The 16196-nt window shown below is 33.6% G+C and overlaps 1 protein-coding gene and 1 non-coding gene across 8 annotated transcripts; both read left to right on the forward strand.

Moving 5' to 3' along the window:
• Nucleotides 1–8870: 8870 nt before the first annotated feature.
• On the forward strand, nucleotides 8871–8951 carry TRNAL-AAG. Its single transcript has one exon. It is a non-coding gene; the product is annotated as a tRNA-Leu (tRNA).
• A 316-nt stretch (nucleotides 8952–9267) lies between these two features.
• Nucleotides 9268–15915, forward strand: LOC117917379. Of its 7 annotated transcripts, none has more exons than XM_034833629.1 (11): nucleotides 9268–9479; nucleotides 11566–11739; nucleotides 11841–11915; nucleotides 12340–12408; nucleotides 13573–13649; nucleotides 13794–13882; nucleotides 14197–14326; nucleotides 15223–15313; nucleotides 15408–15473; nucleotides 15580–15728; nucleotides 15800–15915. In XM_034833629.1, the coding sequence occupies exons 1-10, from the start codon at nucleotides 9318–9320 to the stop codon at nucleotides 15694–15696; spliced, it is 1050 nt and encodes a 349-aa protein (XP_034689520.1). In that variant the 5' UTR covers nucleotides 9268–9317; the 3' UTR covers nucleotides 15697–15728; nucleotides 15800–15915. The 7 variants fall into 7 exon arrangements, with proteins under 7 accessions (XP_034689520.1, XP_034689519.1, XP_034689524.1 ...); XM_034833632.1 differs by adding an exon at nucleotides 10644–10833 and having other exon boundaries at nucleotides 9392–9479; nucleotides 15580–15915; XM_034833635.1 differs by adding an exon at nucleotides 9893–9951 and having other exon boundaries at nucleotides 9437–9479; nucleotides 15580–15915.
• The last annotated feature ends 281 nt before the right edge of the window (nucleotides 15916–16196 follow it).

The following is a 16196-nucleotide window of genomic DNA, read 5'->3' on the forward strand; positions in this document are numbered from 1 at the left end:
TTTACTATATTTTATTCCTACAAAATATATTTAAAAAGAAAAGAGGTATTAAAGAACATTTTTTAAAAAAATTTAAAAATTAAATAAAATTATTTGAAAAATTTTCTTCATTTTAAATAAATATAAAAAATTAAAATAAAATATATTATATTATAATTTAATTTAAATTTCATTCCTTTAAATTTTTCCTCCATCATCTATTTTTAATATATGATTTCCACTCATAATATTAAAAAGAAGAAAAATGGTAATCTACCAAAGCAGGATTTTTTTAAATGTCATTTTAAGAAAATATCGTTAAAATATAATTTTTTACTTTTTTATTTTTATTTTTATATAAACTCGTATTTTTAAAAGAGCTCGTCATTTGAAAAATATTTTTAAAAAAATATACTACTCTTATAGAAAACCGGCATGCCTATAGAACAAAAAATTGAATATAAATGACTATATTTAGATCGAAAATAAAAATAAATTAAATTAAGATATAAATAGATAAACAAAATATTTAAATAACATCATTTAAGTGATGTTTTTAGGTAGATATTGATTTCATATTGAAAATATTATTGGATCGTGGGATTATTTTTTTTTAATAATAATACATGTTACTCCCCGTTATAATTGTTACCAATTGTAATTTTTTTTAACATATGTTTAAATAAATTTTAAATAAAAATATTTGATATGAAAATTTTAAAGATTATAAACGTGCGATTTTTCGGGTGAAATAAGGAATATGTAAAATTATTCCATAAAAGGAAAGTTGAGAAAATAGGAGTTGATGCGATAAATTTTATCTGAAATTATTTAGAATTATTACTCATGTGGGAATTGGGATTTACGAGGGAATGGAGAAAGGTCATCAGTCTGATGATTTGAATCACCTCCCTCTCATTGGAACTGCGCAATCCGATCACGTGGCAAGGCAGCAAACTTTGACTTGACGTGGCACTGACATTGCATGAGCAGGCATGGTCCGCACGTGCTTAAATCCGACGTGGCACAATTCATGCATCTCAAACACCGTCCCTCAAACCCAAACTCAAATCGGTATTTCTTTTTAAACGATGGATGTTTATTATCAGAAATAAAAATTTACTTAAAAAATTCATTGATTTTAAATTGTTATTTTTTATTACATCATCATGCTCTTCCTCTATAATAATAATAAATAAATAATACAAAAAAATAATATTTTGTATTTTTATTTGAAAATATAAAAGATAAAAATTCAACTTTCCCATGCTGGGCTGCCCTTTATATTATATGCCTTTTGTGTGCACGTGAAAGGAATTCTTATTCTTTGCTTAAAAAAGGCCACCATATAATTGTACTTTCCGGATTGTCATGGAGTGGAAGGCACCATAAATAATTTTTATTTGTTTAAAAAATAAATTATATGACAAAAAAAAAAATCATTCTAAACATTGATTTAGAAAGTGGCCACTGGCCCATATATATAATAGCTCCGCATCAAGGACAAAGGCGTGGGACCCACATATGCGCCCATCGGAGAGGGCAATCTAACAATATTTTAAATCACCAGCATCCACTTTCGTTACGAGATCTCATAAATTCGTGATGTTGGGCATCACTCACTACAAAACTAATGAAACCGTCACCACAAACACAACCACATAGATTCATCATTCATGCATGGCCACCGACTAGTGTAGGGTTCGGAAGCTTTATGTAGAAGGCGCGTTTAAGGATAGATTCATGGAAGGTCCTGGCTTTGTCCCCTTACCACATATATATACTTTAAATGAAAAGGTAGGAGCATTGTATGAGACAATAGAAGTCAGCTCCATTGTTTGTTTGTAAGACGAAATACAAGGTATTCCAACCATATGTATCTATCTATCTATCTCTCAGTCTCTCTTTTTGCTTAATATTGCATATCTGCAATGCATGCATTTATACATCAAAGACTGCATGCATGCATTTCCTTCATTCATTTTGAGATCTGTGCTGTCTCTCTTCAACTTTTGTGCCACTACCGCTCCCTTTGACTCTTTCCTGCCTCTTCAAAGTGAATTTGCTTGCTTCATCAAATAGATTTATTGATGATTGCTTCTTTTCACCGACACATCCAATGATATTTACTTTATATAATTATTGGAATAAATAATGGAAATAATAAACAAATTTCATTCATATTTTATTATTATATTTAGATTTTTTTTTAATTATAAATGAGAATAAAAATTTTTATGAATAGGAAAATCAAATTCTAGGGCTTGTTTGGAAACAATTTTTTAAAAACAAATTTTTATTTTATTTTATTTAAAAAAACACGTATGTTTGTTATCAAAAATAGAAAAGGGCTCCAAATGATTTACTAATCGATTCATTTGGGCTTTGCATATTTCACATGCCTGCATTCAAATTTGGATATTCTGTTGAAAGAAATTAAACTATAAACAGGATCTCATGAAAGACATTAAAACATACAATAAAAAAAAAATTGTAAATTAAGAAAAGTTGATTGATCCCATGGAAAGCCATTTCTGTGCTCTTCTGGTGTTCAAGGATGCGCTCAATTCGTGAAGGAGAAAAACCTCGGGTTCAATTGACTCTTCCATTTCCACACCCAAAATACCGTGTGTGCTCTGAAGAGTTCGTTCGTGTAGTACGTTTTCTTCTCAACCCTGAAGAGAAAACATAATAGAATAGGATAAACCACTCTACCTTTTTCCCTTATATATATATATATATATATATATATCATATATCACACATACACAGTTTGGATCACTTGACTTAATGGGCTAGTCAAGTGAATTAGGGTGAGCTCATAGAAATCAAACAATAATGTGTTTAACCCCATTATGGACCACAATGTAAAAATTAAATTAACACCGATTTATGGCATTATCAAATTGATTATGTAAGTCTATACATAAAATTCCAACAATTCTCCCACTTGGACTACATAATCAAACATTACAACATACACATAATCATAAATCAATGTCCCATAGAATCTCATAAAAAACAAATAATCAAAAGCAATCATATATGCTTCACTGCTTGATTCACAGGGAAATATACAATAATAGCAATCCTTCCAACAATAGCATAATATTACAATACCAAAAGTGGCTCCCACTAAATACAACCTAGGCTTCCAACAACCCCATTTGAGATACGTGTTCCTAAAACACAACTATGGGTAAGCCTTTTGTTAGTGGATCCGCCAACATACCTTTTGTGGACATGTGCTCAATATCAATAAGAGACGCTGCCACTTTCTCCTTAACAAAATAGAACTTTACATCAATATGTTTGGAGCGAGAAATACTCCTAGTGTTCTTAGAGAAAGCAACAGTTGCAAAATTATCACAAAATAATTTCAGCGATCTAGAAATGGAGTCAACAACTCCCAAAGCTAAAATAAAATTCCGCATCCACATAGCATGACAACAAGCCTCATAACATGCCACATACTCTGCCTCCATAGTTGAGGATGTTGTAAGTGTCTGCTTGACACTTTTCCAAGATACAACTCCTCCTGCCATCATAAAAATATAGCCCGTAGTGAATTTCTTATCATCTATGCAATCAGCAAAATTAGCATCACAAAACCTAACTACATCAAGTATGTTGGTGCGCCGATATGTCAACATTAAGTCCTTAGTTCATTGCAAATACCTAAGGACCTTCTTAGCAGCTTTCCAATGTTGACTCCCAGAATTGCTTAAGTACCTTCCCAACATGCCCACAACAAAAGCAATATTAGGGCGTGTACATACTTGAGCATACATAAGGCTGCCAACCACAGATGAGTAAGGAATGGTTCTCATTTCCTCTCTCTCATCATCATTTTGAGGAAGCTGAGCCTTTGAAAACTTATCACCCTTCACAATTGACACTCTAGTAGAACTATAGTTGTGCATATTGAACATCTTCAATATCTTCTCAATATAGGTTTTTTGAGACAATTTAAGCACCCCATTAGCCCTATCACAAAGAATCTTTATGCCCAAAACATAAGAGGTCTCACCAAGATCCTTCATGTCAAAATGGGTTGACAACATGTGTTTTGTCTCAATCAACAAGTCAAAATCATTTGATGCGAGTAGTATATCATCAACATATAAAACAAGAAATATATAACTACTCCCACTGACCCTCAAATATATGCATCTGTCAATTGTATTCTCTTTAAAACCATTTGGGGTGATAATCCTATCAAACTTCAGATATCACCGCCTCGAAACCTGTTTAAGACCATAAATTGACTTATTGAGCTTGCAAACTAAGTCTTCCTTTCCAACTTCTGTGAAAGCAGTAGGTTGTTCCATATACACGTCCTCATTCAGACCACCATTCAAGAAAGCTATCTTGACATCCATCTGATGTAGCTCCAAATCAAAATGAGCTACTATGACCATAATAACTCTAAAAGAGTCCTTGGTAGACACAGGTGAGAAGGTTTCTTTAAAAACAATCCATTCTATTTTACCATAACCTTTAACCACAAGTCTAGCTTTATATCTCTCTATTCGCCCGCTAGAATCACGTTTGGTCTTAAAGACCCACTTGCACCCAACTGGTTTACAACCATGTGGCAATTCGACCAAATCCCATACACCATTCATATACATAGAATTCATTTCATCATCCATGACTTCTTTCCAAGAAGTTAATTGAGGACAATGAATTGCTTATTAATAAGTGACTGGATCAGAAGCATCATAACCATCATACTCATGCTCCTACAAATAAATCATGTAGTCATCTAAAATAGTCGGACTACGAATCCTTTGTGATTTTCTCAAAGAAATCCCATCAACAACAATATCATCAACAGAAATGCTAGGTTCCACTTGATCACCATGCTTTCCTTGAATAGTGGTTTGCTGTTGGACAATAGGAACATCCACGTTTGGAACATGAGATGTAGGAAAAGGAATCACAACATGCTCTTCTCCAAAAGGTATCTCACGAGGCATGAAATTTGGATAAACATTAACTTCATCCTCAAAGTATACAACCCTGTCTGACTTAATGATCCTGGTGGTATGAGATGGACAATAAAATCTGGAACCCCTTTATCCAATGCAATAACCAACAAAGAAACCACTGATCATTTTAGGATCAAGTTTCTTTAACTATGGGTTATATGGCCTAACTTCAACCTTATATTCCCAAACATGGAAATGATGAAAACTCGATTTCTTCCTTGACCATAGCTCATAAGGTGTCTTAGGCACAGACTTACTGGGCACTTGATTCAAAATATATGCCGCAGTCCTTAAGGCTTCACTCCACAAAAATTTTGGCAATGATGAATTAGACAACATGCACCTTACCATATCCAACAATGTACGATTCCTCCTTTCTGCAACCCCATTCTATTGAGGAGTGCCTGGCATTGTATATCTAGCATCAATGTCGCATTCCAACAGAAACTTAGCGAATGGTCCAGGATTCTGTCCAGTCTCTTCATATCTCTCATAATACTCACTACCTCTATCAGACTTCATAGCTTTAATGGGCTTTCCCAACTGCAACTCCACCTTAGCTTTAAAGGCCTTAAACACATTTAGGGAGTCAGATTTCTCATGGATTAGTTCAACATAACCATATATAGAGAAATCATCAATAAAAGTGATGAAATATTTACAACCCCCTAAAGCAGTTGGTGTCAAAGGACCACATATATCTGTGTGGATCAAGTCTAAAGTGCCTCCACATATATTAATCTTCTCTTTTCTGGTCTTAACTGTCATATTCTTTTTTAAGCAAATAACACAAGTCTCAAAGTTTAAGAAATCAAGATTAGAAAGCACACCATCTCTAATCAATCTCTCTAATCTTTGCCTAGAAATATGACCTAAGTGTTTGTGCCACAACATAGAAGAACTCAAATTCATTCTAATACGCTTGCAACCAACAACAGAATTAACAAAAGATGAATCACACAAAGGACCATGATGCAAACTAAGACTATAAAGATTTCCAAACAAAACATCATTGCCAATTAAAACTAAGTTGCTAAAAATATCCACTTTTCCACCTCCAAAGTGGAAAGAATAACCTTGTCTATCCAAAATAAATACAGAAATCAAATTCCTACTAAGTGAGGGTATGTAAGCAACATCGTGTAACAATAAAAAGCTTTTAGTGGCCAATCTTAGCTTTATCATGCCAAAAAAATCTACTTTCACTTTGCTTCCATCACCCATATACACAAATTCTTCATGCTTTGACTGCCTTATTTTCTTTGTCATCTCCTGCAACGAATTAGTAACATGAATAGTGGCACCAATGTCTAACCACCAAGAATTGGCATGAACGTCAACAATATTAGTCTCAATCATGTTTGCATTCAAGTAAGTTGTCATTTCTGCCTTATCAATCTTGGTATAATTGGTCTTAACATATTCCAAAAAATCTTTGGCCCTTTCCGTCTTTGGCACACATTCTTTGATAGATTTATCCATGGTGTATTTCATCACCATCAAACAACTCCTATTGGAGTACTCCCATTTCTTATAGAAGGATCTTTCATTTGCAGAGCTCATATCAGTGGGCTTACTTGGCTAATCAACTCTCAAAGTCAAGTCCAGATTGTGCAGAGTCATATGCAAGTTGAAAGACTCAAACCATTCCTCAAAATTGTTTCCAGCAAGAGGCTTGATGGCAGACAATTGCAAAGTAATATCAGGATTGCTGGTAATTGGAAAATAGCAAAATTAAACAATATGCATGTTACTACAAAATCATGCTATTTGCTAATTTCCAGAATTACTCAATTTACCAATAGCTTGGAATTTTGAAAATTCCACAGCGGTAAGGACAACTAATTAAATATCACAACCAAGATGTACTAATTTTATTACCGAAAGAGCAAAGAAAATTAATATGATTCATAATATATAATTAATTTTCTTCACCAATCTAAGCATCCTACCAAGTATTATAATCATCGATATGACAATTACAATACCCGTATACACCTTAGTAATCACAATAATAAAACAACCAAAAGTGGGAGATTAAATATCTCAACAAAGACAATTTGACACATATAGGATCATGATAGGCAACCACATATATGTTCACTATTGTCATGATAAATTCAAAATATCTCAATTTGCACAACTTGACACACTTGGCATTGCGATAGGCAATCACGCAAGTGTTTGTCAATGTCATAATAAATTGAGGTATTCAACAAAATAGCCTAGGACAACATTATTGATACAACACAAAAAATATACCCAAAAGAACAATAATAATAATAATAATTGTCCCAATAAATCCAAACTTAATAAATGCATAATAATTTCAACATATGCATTATCATTCCAAAAAATGCCAAGACAAAAAAAAAATGTTTTTTTTAATGATGTCATGATGACGTCATTGTCTTCTCCACTGAATAGATCTTGACGAGGAAAAAAAAAAAATCTGACAAAAAATTATGCAATTTCTGACGCAAACAAACGGTTTTCCATCCCCAAACATTAATCCATCATTCTTGACCAAAAAATTGCACAAAAACGCATAAACGAAGAACCATAAGAAACCCTAATTTTTGAAATCTCATCAATTGAATTCCAAAAACCCAAAAAAAATGATGGGTTTTCCTCCAAAAGGTGTTTTCTACAAGTCTCTAACATCAATTTGGCTTCAAAACGGAGAATTAACACCAAACAAAAAAGCCCCAAAATTGGCTTCCAAAAAAAAAACGAAAACCCTAAATAATCCAAAAAAAAATGCAGTTTAAATGTCATCCATGGTGGCTTTGATACCAGTTGTTAAAAAAATTAAACCACAAACAGGATCTCATGAAAGACATTAAAGCATACAATAAAAAAATTGTGAATTAAGAAAAGTGACATTGATTGATCCTATGGAAAGCCATTCATGTGCTCTTCTGGTGTTTAAGGATACGCTCAATTCATGAAGGAGAAAAACCCTGGGTTCAATTGACTCTTCCCTTTCTACACCCAAAATATCGTGTGTGCTCTGAAGAGTTCGTTCGTGCAGTACGTTCTCTTCTCAGCCCCAAAGAGAAAATAGAACAGAATAGGATAGCTACTCTACATTTACCCCTTATATATATATATATATATATATATATATATATATATATATCACACATACACAATTTGAATCACTTGACTTAATGGGCCAGTAAAATGAATTAGGGTGAGCCCATACAAATCAAGCAATAATGTGTTCAGCCCTATTATGGACCATAATGCAAAAATTAAATTAACACTGATTTATGACATTATCAAATTGATTATGTAAGTCCACACATAAAATTCCAACATATTCTACAACCCAAAAGGATTGAACTTTTTCCAAATTAAGAGGGTGTTGGGTAAATCATTTCAACGATTTAAAGTGATTTCATAACTTAATTTATATTAATTTTTTTTAAATATTTGATTTGATATTTAAAATCATTTTTATGTTCGAATATGATTTCATTAATTTTTATATAGCACAAAGAGAAATGTAAATAATTTTTTATTTATGATAAGATTTCAAAACAATAAATATATTACCGTACATATTTTATTTATTGATATGGACTTAAGCGGATATATCAATAGATACATGCTCAATATCAATATATCGCATTCACATTATTTATTTAATCTAATTTAATATATGCATGCATTATTATTTATTTTACCAACCACGGAAGTTTCTTTCAAATTTTTTGTGTTTGTTAATCTATGTTTTGTGTTTTGATAGAAAATTTCATGCACACCAATAAAACTAGACCATGTTTCAATTAATGTTGATATTTTGATCATTATCCGCATGCTCTTTGATAAAAGTCCATTTTTCCTAAAACGTTTAAAATATATTAATTATTTTCAAACATTTTTACATAAGTTGAGATGGCCGAGTTGGTCTAAGGCGCCAGATTAAGGTTCTGGTCCGAAAGGGCGTGGGTTCAAATCCCACTCTCAACATAAATTTTCCCTTTTTGCCCAACATACAATTATAGTATTTTGACCTTTTTGCCCAAGGTTTAGTCCTGCCGCTGAGGCGGTTTCCATGCTGTATTACAAAGTGAACATATTTGGATGGTCTAGAAGAGACCACGTGTTACTTTACTGCTGTATTACAAAGTGAACATATTTGGATGGTCTAGAAGAGACCACGTGTTACTTTACCTTCATACGACGGGTGACGCACTCAAATTTCCAGAACGATAATTGCTACGTGGCAAAGACGCTGCCACGTCAGACAACACCTTCAGTTATTTTTGAGAGTGAGACTGGCGCCAAACCTCATCTCCCCTATCCTCAATTCAACGGTCTCAGAACCTCGGATCCATGTCCCTCTCCGTGACTTCAGTCGCTTCTCTCTCCGAGCTTCGTTGCATCGGCTTCGAATCTCATCACACCTGCTTCAGAAACACTAGAAAATGGCGGATCCGATCTTCTTCTGCCGCTCCTGGCGTCGATCTCAACACTCTACAGTCCGCCATCGATATGGTGCGATTGTCTTCAGCCTCCTCCATTTGATTTTTATAATTTTGTGATTTTTTAGAAATTGCTTGGTTAGTTCGTTTCAATTGAAGTTTTGCTTTGAGATCCAGAGACTACACGTTCGTATGAAAGCGAATTTTGAATTGCGATTTGCTTTTGATAATTTTCTTTTCTAAAATGTTATTTCGTTACTTCCTTTCGATCGGAGTTTTGGTTAGAGATTTACAGATTTGCATGGAAGCGAATTGTGAATTTCGATTCGCTTCGTGATTTACTGTTCTAGAAAGGTTATGCCGTTATTTTCTTCCGATTCTTGTTTCGATTCGGGATTTATAGGTTCGCATGAATGCAAGTTGTGTATTGCGTTTAGTCTTGGTGATTTTTTTAAAGGTTTTTTTTTTGTGATTTGGAACTTGTAGGCTTCGCATGAAAGCTAATTGTGAATTTGGATTCGCTTTGATGATTTCTTTTCTAAAAGGTTATTTCATTACTTTCTTTCCATTCTTCTTTTGATAAGGCATTCATAGGTTTGCAGGAATACAGGCTGTGGATTTCGTTCCAGTTTGGTGATTTTTTAAAGTTCTTCTTGCAAATAGTGATTTACAGGTTTAGCATGAAAGTGAATTGTGAAGCTCAATTCATTTTGATTGTGAATTTGGATTTGCTTTGATGATTCTATTTTCTAATAGGTATTTTTCTGTGTTTTTCCTCCAATTCTTCTTTTGATTAGGGTTTTATAGGTTTGCAGGATTACAAGTTCTGAATTTCGTTTCAGTTTGATAATTTTTTAAAATTCTTCTTGTAATTAGGGATTTACAGGTTTAGCATGAAAGTGAATTGTGAAGTTCAATTCATTTTGACGGTTTTCATTTCTAGAATGTTACTTTGTTACTTTTTTTTCAATTCTTCTGTTGACTAGGGATTTTTAGGTTCATATGAATGTGAGGTGTGAATTTTGATCTGCTTTGGTGATCTCCTTAATTCTTCCTGTGATTATGGTTTTTTGGATTGATGTGAAATAATTTGTGAATTTTGATTCAGTTTAAAAATTTAAGGTAATGGTGGGGCAGGACTATGGAGAAGAGCACCCTCATGGTCTTGCCGTGAGGGGTGCCATGAGAGTGCCTGTTCAATGAGCATGATTTTTGACATCTGTTTTTCAATATTCAGGGTGTTGGATCCTCACAATAAGTGAGATGTGTTGGAATTAAATGCAGGAGTCATGGTAACAGTTTCCAAATGAAAAATCTTATACAAGGCAAATAAAAAAGTTGAAACGTTTGTAAATTGAAAACCTGAACAGTTGTTGTGCATGGTGGGTGCAAGGAATGGTGAATACAGCTTGTCAAACAAATCTTTTGTGAGTGATTTTCAGTATATTTCCTTTCTCTTGTTCTTTCTTTCAATATCCAAACAGAGCATAAAATATATCCTTCATAGAGAATGAAAATTCCCTACTTGGGATCTCTGCCCAACTTGATGGATTTCATATGGAGTTACTGCCTTTTGGATTGATTCCATTAAGTAGATGAAGTCTTGCTGAAGATTAAAATTCATGCAGCCAGCCTGAAGCATTTGGTATAAGCCTGTGATTAGTACTGACATCAGTTGAAGTAAATTTAACAGTTAAGTTATAATTAGTTTTTGTTATTTTATCGCTAGCATTCCTGTCCTATACACTTATCACATTTGATCAGTTCATAGAGCCTTGATAAAAATGGTGTTTTCTATTGTTTGTATATCTTGTTTCCTACCTGAACACCAGTTTAAGGGGCCACTGCTTAGAGTGATGCTAACTTATTGTGGCGGTTAAGCATGACTATTCAGTTTGAACCTGCACTCAGGCCACTTCATGAAGAAAATTTTCTGTTACCAATCCACCCATTCCTAAACCTAGAAAAGAATGCTGCACTGTTTACTGCACTGAAAAGGCATATTTAAGTGTTGTTCTGTAATGTTCATCCGCCATTAGTATATGGCATGTCTGCAGAATTTTGAAACATGTACTAGTTTTAATGAATTTGTAAATTGTTTTAAAGTAATAGTCCTTTGACTGTTAATAAATAGATAAACTGATTTATATTTGCTGCAGAAAGATAGCAATGCTGTTAAAGAGGCACTTGATCAGCTGAGAGAAGTTGGTTGGGCCAAGAAATGGAGCTCTCAGCCATATGTTTCGCGCCGTATGGTCAGTCCCCATTACAAGTGTGAAGTTCTGGGAAAGTGCTACTCAAACATTAGCACATCTACAAACCCATGCATACATGTACATGAATAATGTCTATCTGTATACTGCCTTAAAGATCCACTCTTTGTTAAATTTGGCTGGAAAATAAATAGTATCATGTTCCAACATTTGTGCACCAGACATCTCTTCGGGAGCTGACAACCCTTGGAATGAAGAATGCGGAAAACCTTGCAATTCCAAGTGTTAGAAATGATGTAAGTATTAGAACACTGATAATCCACTTGAGGACTTATTGCATTGAGTGAGCATTCCATCAACTAGTATTTGTCACCTCATATCCGTACAGTTCCTATTATTAATTTGCTATACTTAGAAACAGAATTTTGGTAGAAACTGGGCTGGGTGGCCTCAATGGAGAGCTTTTTTCCAAAATTATACCTAAAAAGCTTACATGTTTGGATATCAATATCACTACTATGTACTGTTTGGATATTTCCTTTGTCATCATTTCTTTATTTCTTTGTCCAACAGGGGTTTTTGCTGTAACTAAAGTTCTAAGGTTATAAAATAATTGGAATATCATTACAATTTTGCATTTGATGTGAATTTCATTCTCTGCAAAGAAGAGAATTTGCTTTGAACTAGTGTTCATGAATTTGATATCTTTCAGTGATGCAGGCAGCTTTTCTTTTTACGGTAGTGGGGACAACAGGATTTTTAGGTGTTCTTGCTGGCCAGCTTCCTGGGGTAACTTAATATTCTCATCCATCTATTTATTTGTGTATGTGTATATTATCATTTAAACTGTATTTGACGAGTCTAACTAGGAGGCCCTCCACATGTTTCTATTGTTATGCAATATTGATTAAAGCTGTTTTTTTTGGGGGGTCATTAATGGAAAGCAAATGCATTTGACGTCTCCTTTTTTATTTCAAAATAATTAACAAAGAGGTCAATTAGAGATGCTAGAGGGGCATAGTTCGATTACAGAGGGAGCATACAAGAAAACCAAAGAAAACAAAGGATTCTAGAGACTAAGAGCGAAACAGCATCTGGCATTTGGTTTTGGGGCAAGACATATTTTCTATAAATGAAAAACATAGGAACAAAACAATACATGAGTTCCATGCCAGCCAAACCATTAGGGATCTAAGAAAGAATTCCTTTTAGCTTAAGTTCTAAGACAGTAAGACCTCGTCACCTTTATAGCTAGTAATTTGAGGGGCCTCTCACCGGAGGTCTCCATGCTGTCAAACTGCAGACAAAGCACCAGCCTCTGAGACAAGACGAGAAGACCTTTTTCATGGGTATCTTAAAACATGCTTGAAAGTCTGCTGATTTGTTCATGAGCTTTCAACTTTTCCGTTTTCTCTGTGTGAATATTCTTTTGGAAATCCCGTGGCACTGAAATTTAATTTGCATTGAGAATTAAATTTGGAGAGGGGAATGCAACTGCATATGGAAATTTGAAATTTTGAAAATTTTCAGCCTGCATGCGCTTCAAATAAATTTTCTTCTTCAAATTACTAGTTTCTAGATAGGCATTGAACACATCCTAGAAGGAAATCAAATAATTACTGCATTGCCTATTATCCCTCCTGTGCATACTTTACAAGATTGACTTTCCACTTACCTGTTTATATGTCCATAAGGTAAAATACCCTTGCAGCTTCTTATATCAAGTTTACTAAGCTTTCTAGAAATGTTTGACTTGCTTTCTATTTTATGTCCCTCGATTGGCTCACTGATCCTTGCCTTTAAGGGCGATATTTCCTTTATCATCCTTGAGCTTTTTTTTTTTTTTTTTCCTTTTCTTTTTTATGCTTGAGCAGTGAGATTGATGCAGTTACTTGTGAAACAATTTAGAAATGGTGGCACTCACTGACAGTTTCATTCATACTGTTGCTGTAGGATTGGGGCTTTTTTGTGCCATACCTGATTGGGAGCATCTCTTTAATAGTTTTGGCTATTGGCAGCATTTCCCCTGGGTAAGCGTTAAATCTGTCCATGATACAAGTAACATTTAGAGGATTGTGTTAGGATCATGTTAAGTTGCATATCCAATAATTGAGAGACAGTGTGTAGAGAAGATTAAACTCAGAACTCACTGACACTCTTTATATGCTCTGTAGGCTTCTTCAGGCTGCCATTGGAGGATTTTCATCATTTTTTCCTGATTATCAGGAGAGGATTGCTAGACATGAAGCAGCCCATTTTTTAGGTAACCTCTCTGTGCTGAAATATCCAATACCATGCACCAAACATCAGCAACGCTCGATTCCAGCATAAAATGAATATGAAATCCCGTGCTTAATCTATTATGTGCACCCATGTTTTTGGAGGGCAGAAATCTTACGAACATAAATCCAATTATAATATTCTAGCTTGAACATTAGAAATCTGTGAAAACATTGAGCACCCAGTAAGTCAAAATCTTGATAATCATTATTTTAAAGATTTTTTCTTATTTAGTTTCACTGTCATCTTTTAATGTTTGCATTCAACATTCTGATAAAAGTCATCTCCGGGTCTCAGTTGCATATCTGCTTGGCGTTCCTATCCTGGGCTATTCACTGGATATTGGAAAAGAGCATGTGAATCTCATAGACGAAAGGCTGGAAAAACTGATATACAGTGGGCAGCTCGACACCAAGGAACTAGACAGGTACATACCTCACAGCTGGAGCAGTACTACAAATGGATATTTCCTTCAAATTACTAGATAACAGCATGTCTTTCCACAGAGACCTAGATCAATGTTTATTGCAACCCTGCATGCTATTTTATCGCAAAGTCCTTTTAAAAAAACCAAGCGTCTGTTTGGAAACTGTTTAGGCAACGGCGTTATATTATTTAAAAGAAAAACATGATAAGTTAAAAACACTATTGACAAATTTTATGTTAATTTCTTTCACCCCTGAATCCATGTATATCTAACCACCATTAGTTTGAAAAAATTTTCAAATATCTCTCATTTCATTCTCATTTATCATTGTCACTCTCTTTCCCTTTATTTAAAATAAGGATGATATTGGATAAATTTTTTAACTCATAACGGCCAAGTGTATTTACCTCAAACCGAGCAAGTGAGAGAAATTTACCCTTTTTTGTTTAAAATAATTTTTTGAAAAACTGATTTAGAAAAGAATGTTTTATTTTTACAAAAAAACAGCATTTAAAAAAACGCATTTGAGAATATTTTGATGAAAATAATTTTTTAAAAATTTATTATGAAATTCAGTTGCTTTTTAGAACAAATTTAAGATGGTTTCAGGTATATCTTATCAAGTATTCTAAAAAACAATAGAAAATATGAAAAATATTTTTATAAATGCATGATAGGTGAAAAAAAATATTTTCTATATGTGAGTTTTTAATCAAAATTTTATTTATGAAAATAATTTAAATATTCTTAAAAACTGTTTTTCGATGACTTTTTGAAAATGTTGGCAAACATGACATAATCCTCCATAGATAGTTCGGATTATGGATTAGAAAATTCAAATTAAGGGAATTGCCGGTAGACAGCTGACATTCCACCTTTAACTGTTGTTATTCCAGGTTGGCGGTTGTAGCAATGGCTGGACTTGCAGCAGAAGGCCTGCAATATGACAAAGTGGTTGGTCAATCTGCCGATCTTTTCACTCTTCAGGTTTGTTCTAACTTCCATTTCCCTATCACGAAGCTTTCCACAAATCCATCTTTGATCTATAATCTTAACTCTCTGCTTCCCATGTTCTCTTCAGAGATTTATAAACCGGAGCAAGCCACAGCTCAGCAAAGATCAGCAACAAAATCTTACCAGATGGGCTGTGAGTTCCATCCATACATAATAATGGCCAGACTTTCTTCAGTGTCACTTGCAGTATTTGATGAATTGATGAGTTTTGACCATATAATGGGCAAAAAATGATGCAGGTTTTATTTGCGGGATCCCTCATTAAAAACAACAAAGCAATTCATGAAGCTCTGATGACAGCAATGTCAAAGAAGGGGACCGTATTGGAGTGCATCGAAGCAATTGAGAAAGCTTAGTGGTTCTGGAACTGGAAGCTCCATGAACAGCAGTCAGTCTCTCCAGAATTTCATTTTTAATTCAATTATTAATAGTGATTGAATTGTAGCTCTGTTTTGCTAGGCCACATAATTTTCGTTCCAAACCAGAGTTGCAATTTGAGCAGGAAGACTAGACTCAACCCACCGGAACAATAATTTTTTCCCATGCTCAGGTCAACTTGAGTTAAGTTTTTCAAACTTAATTTGTTCACACTGGATTAAATATTTTTGTAATATTTATAAATAATATTATTATATATTACAAAATTACATGTTTTTAAAATAATTCTGAAGAAAAAAAGTCATTCTATTTGTAGCGTCTCCCGTTCCATTTTAATAAATGAAAATAGATAAATTTAGTATCCATTTGGATACATTGTTTTGTTTTCTATGTTTTTAATAATAATAATAATAACAATATATGATAATAATAATAATAGATGCTCCCATTGAAAAAATAATGGTTTTAAAAATTATTT

Source organism: Vitis riparia, chromosome 7, assembly GCF_004353265.1.
Source record: "Vitis riparia cultivar Riparia Gloire de Montpellier isolate 1030 chromosome 7, EGFV_Vit.rip_1.0, whole genome shotgun sequence".
Taxonomy (NCBI): domain Eukaryota; kingdom Viridiplantae; phylum Streptophyta; class Magnoliopsida; order Vitales; family Vitaceae; genus Vitis; species Vitis riparia.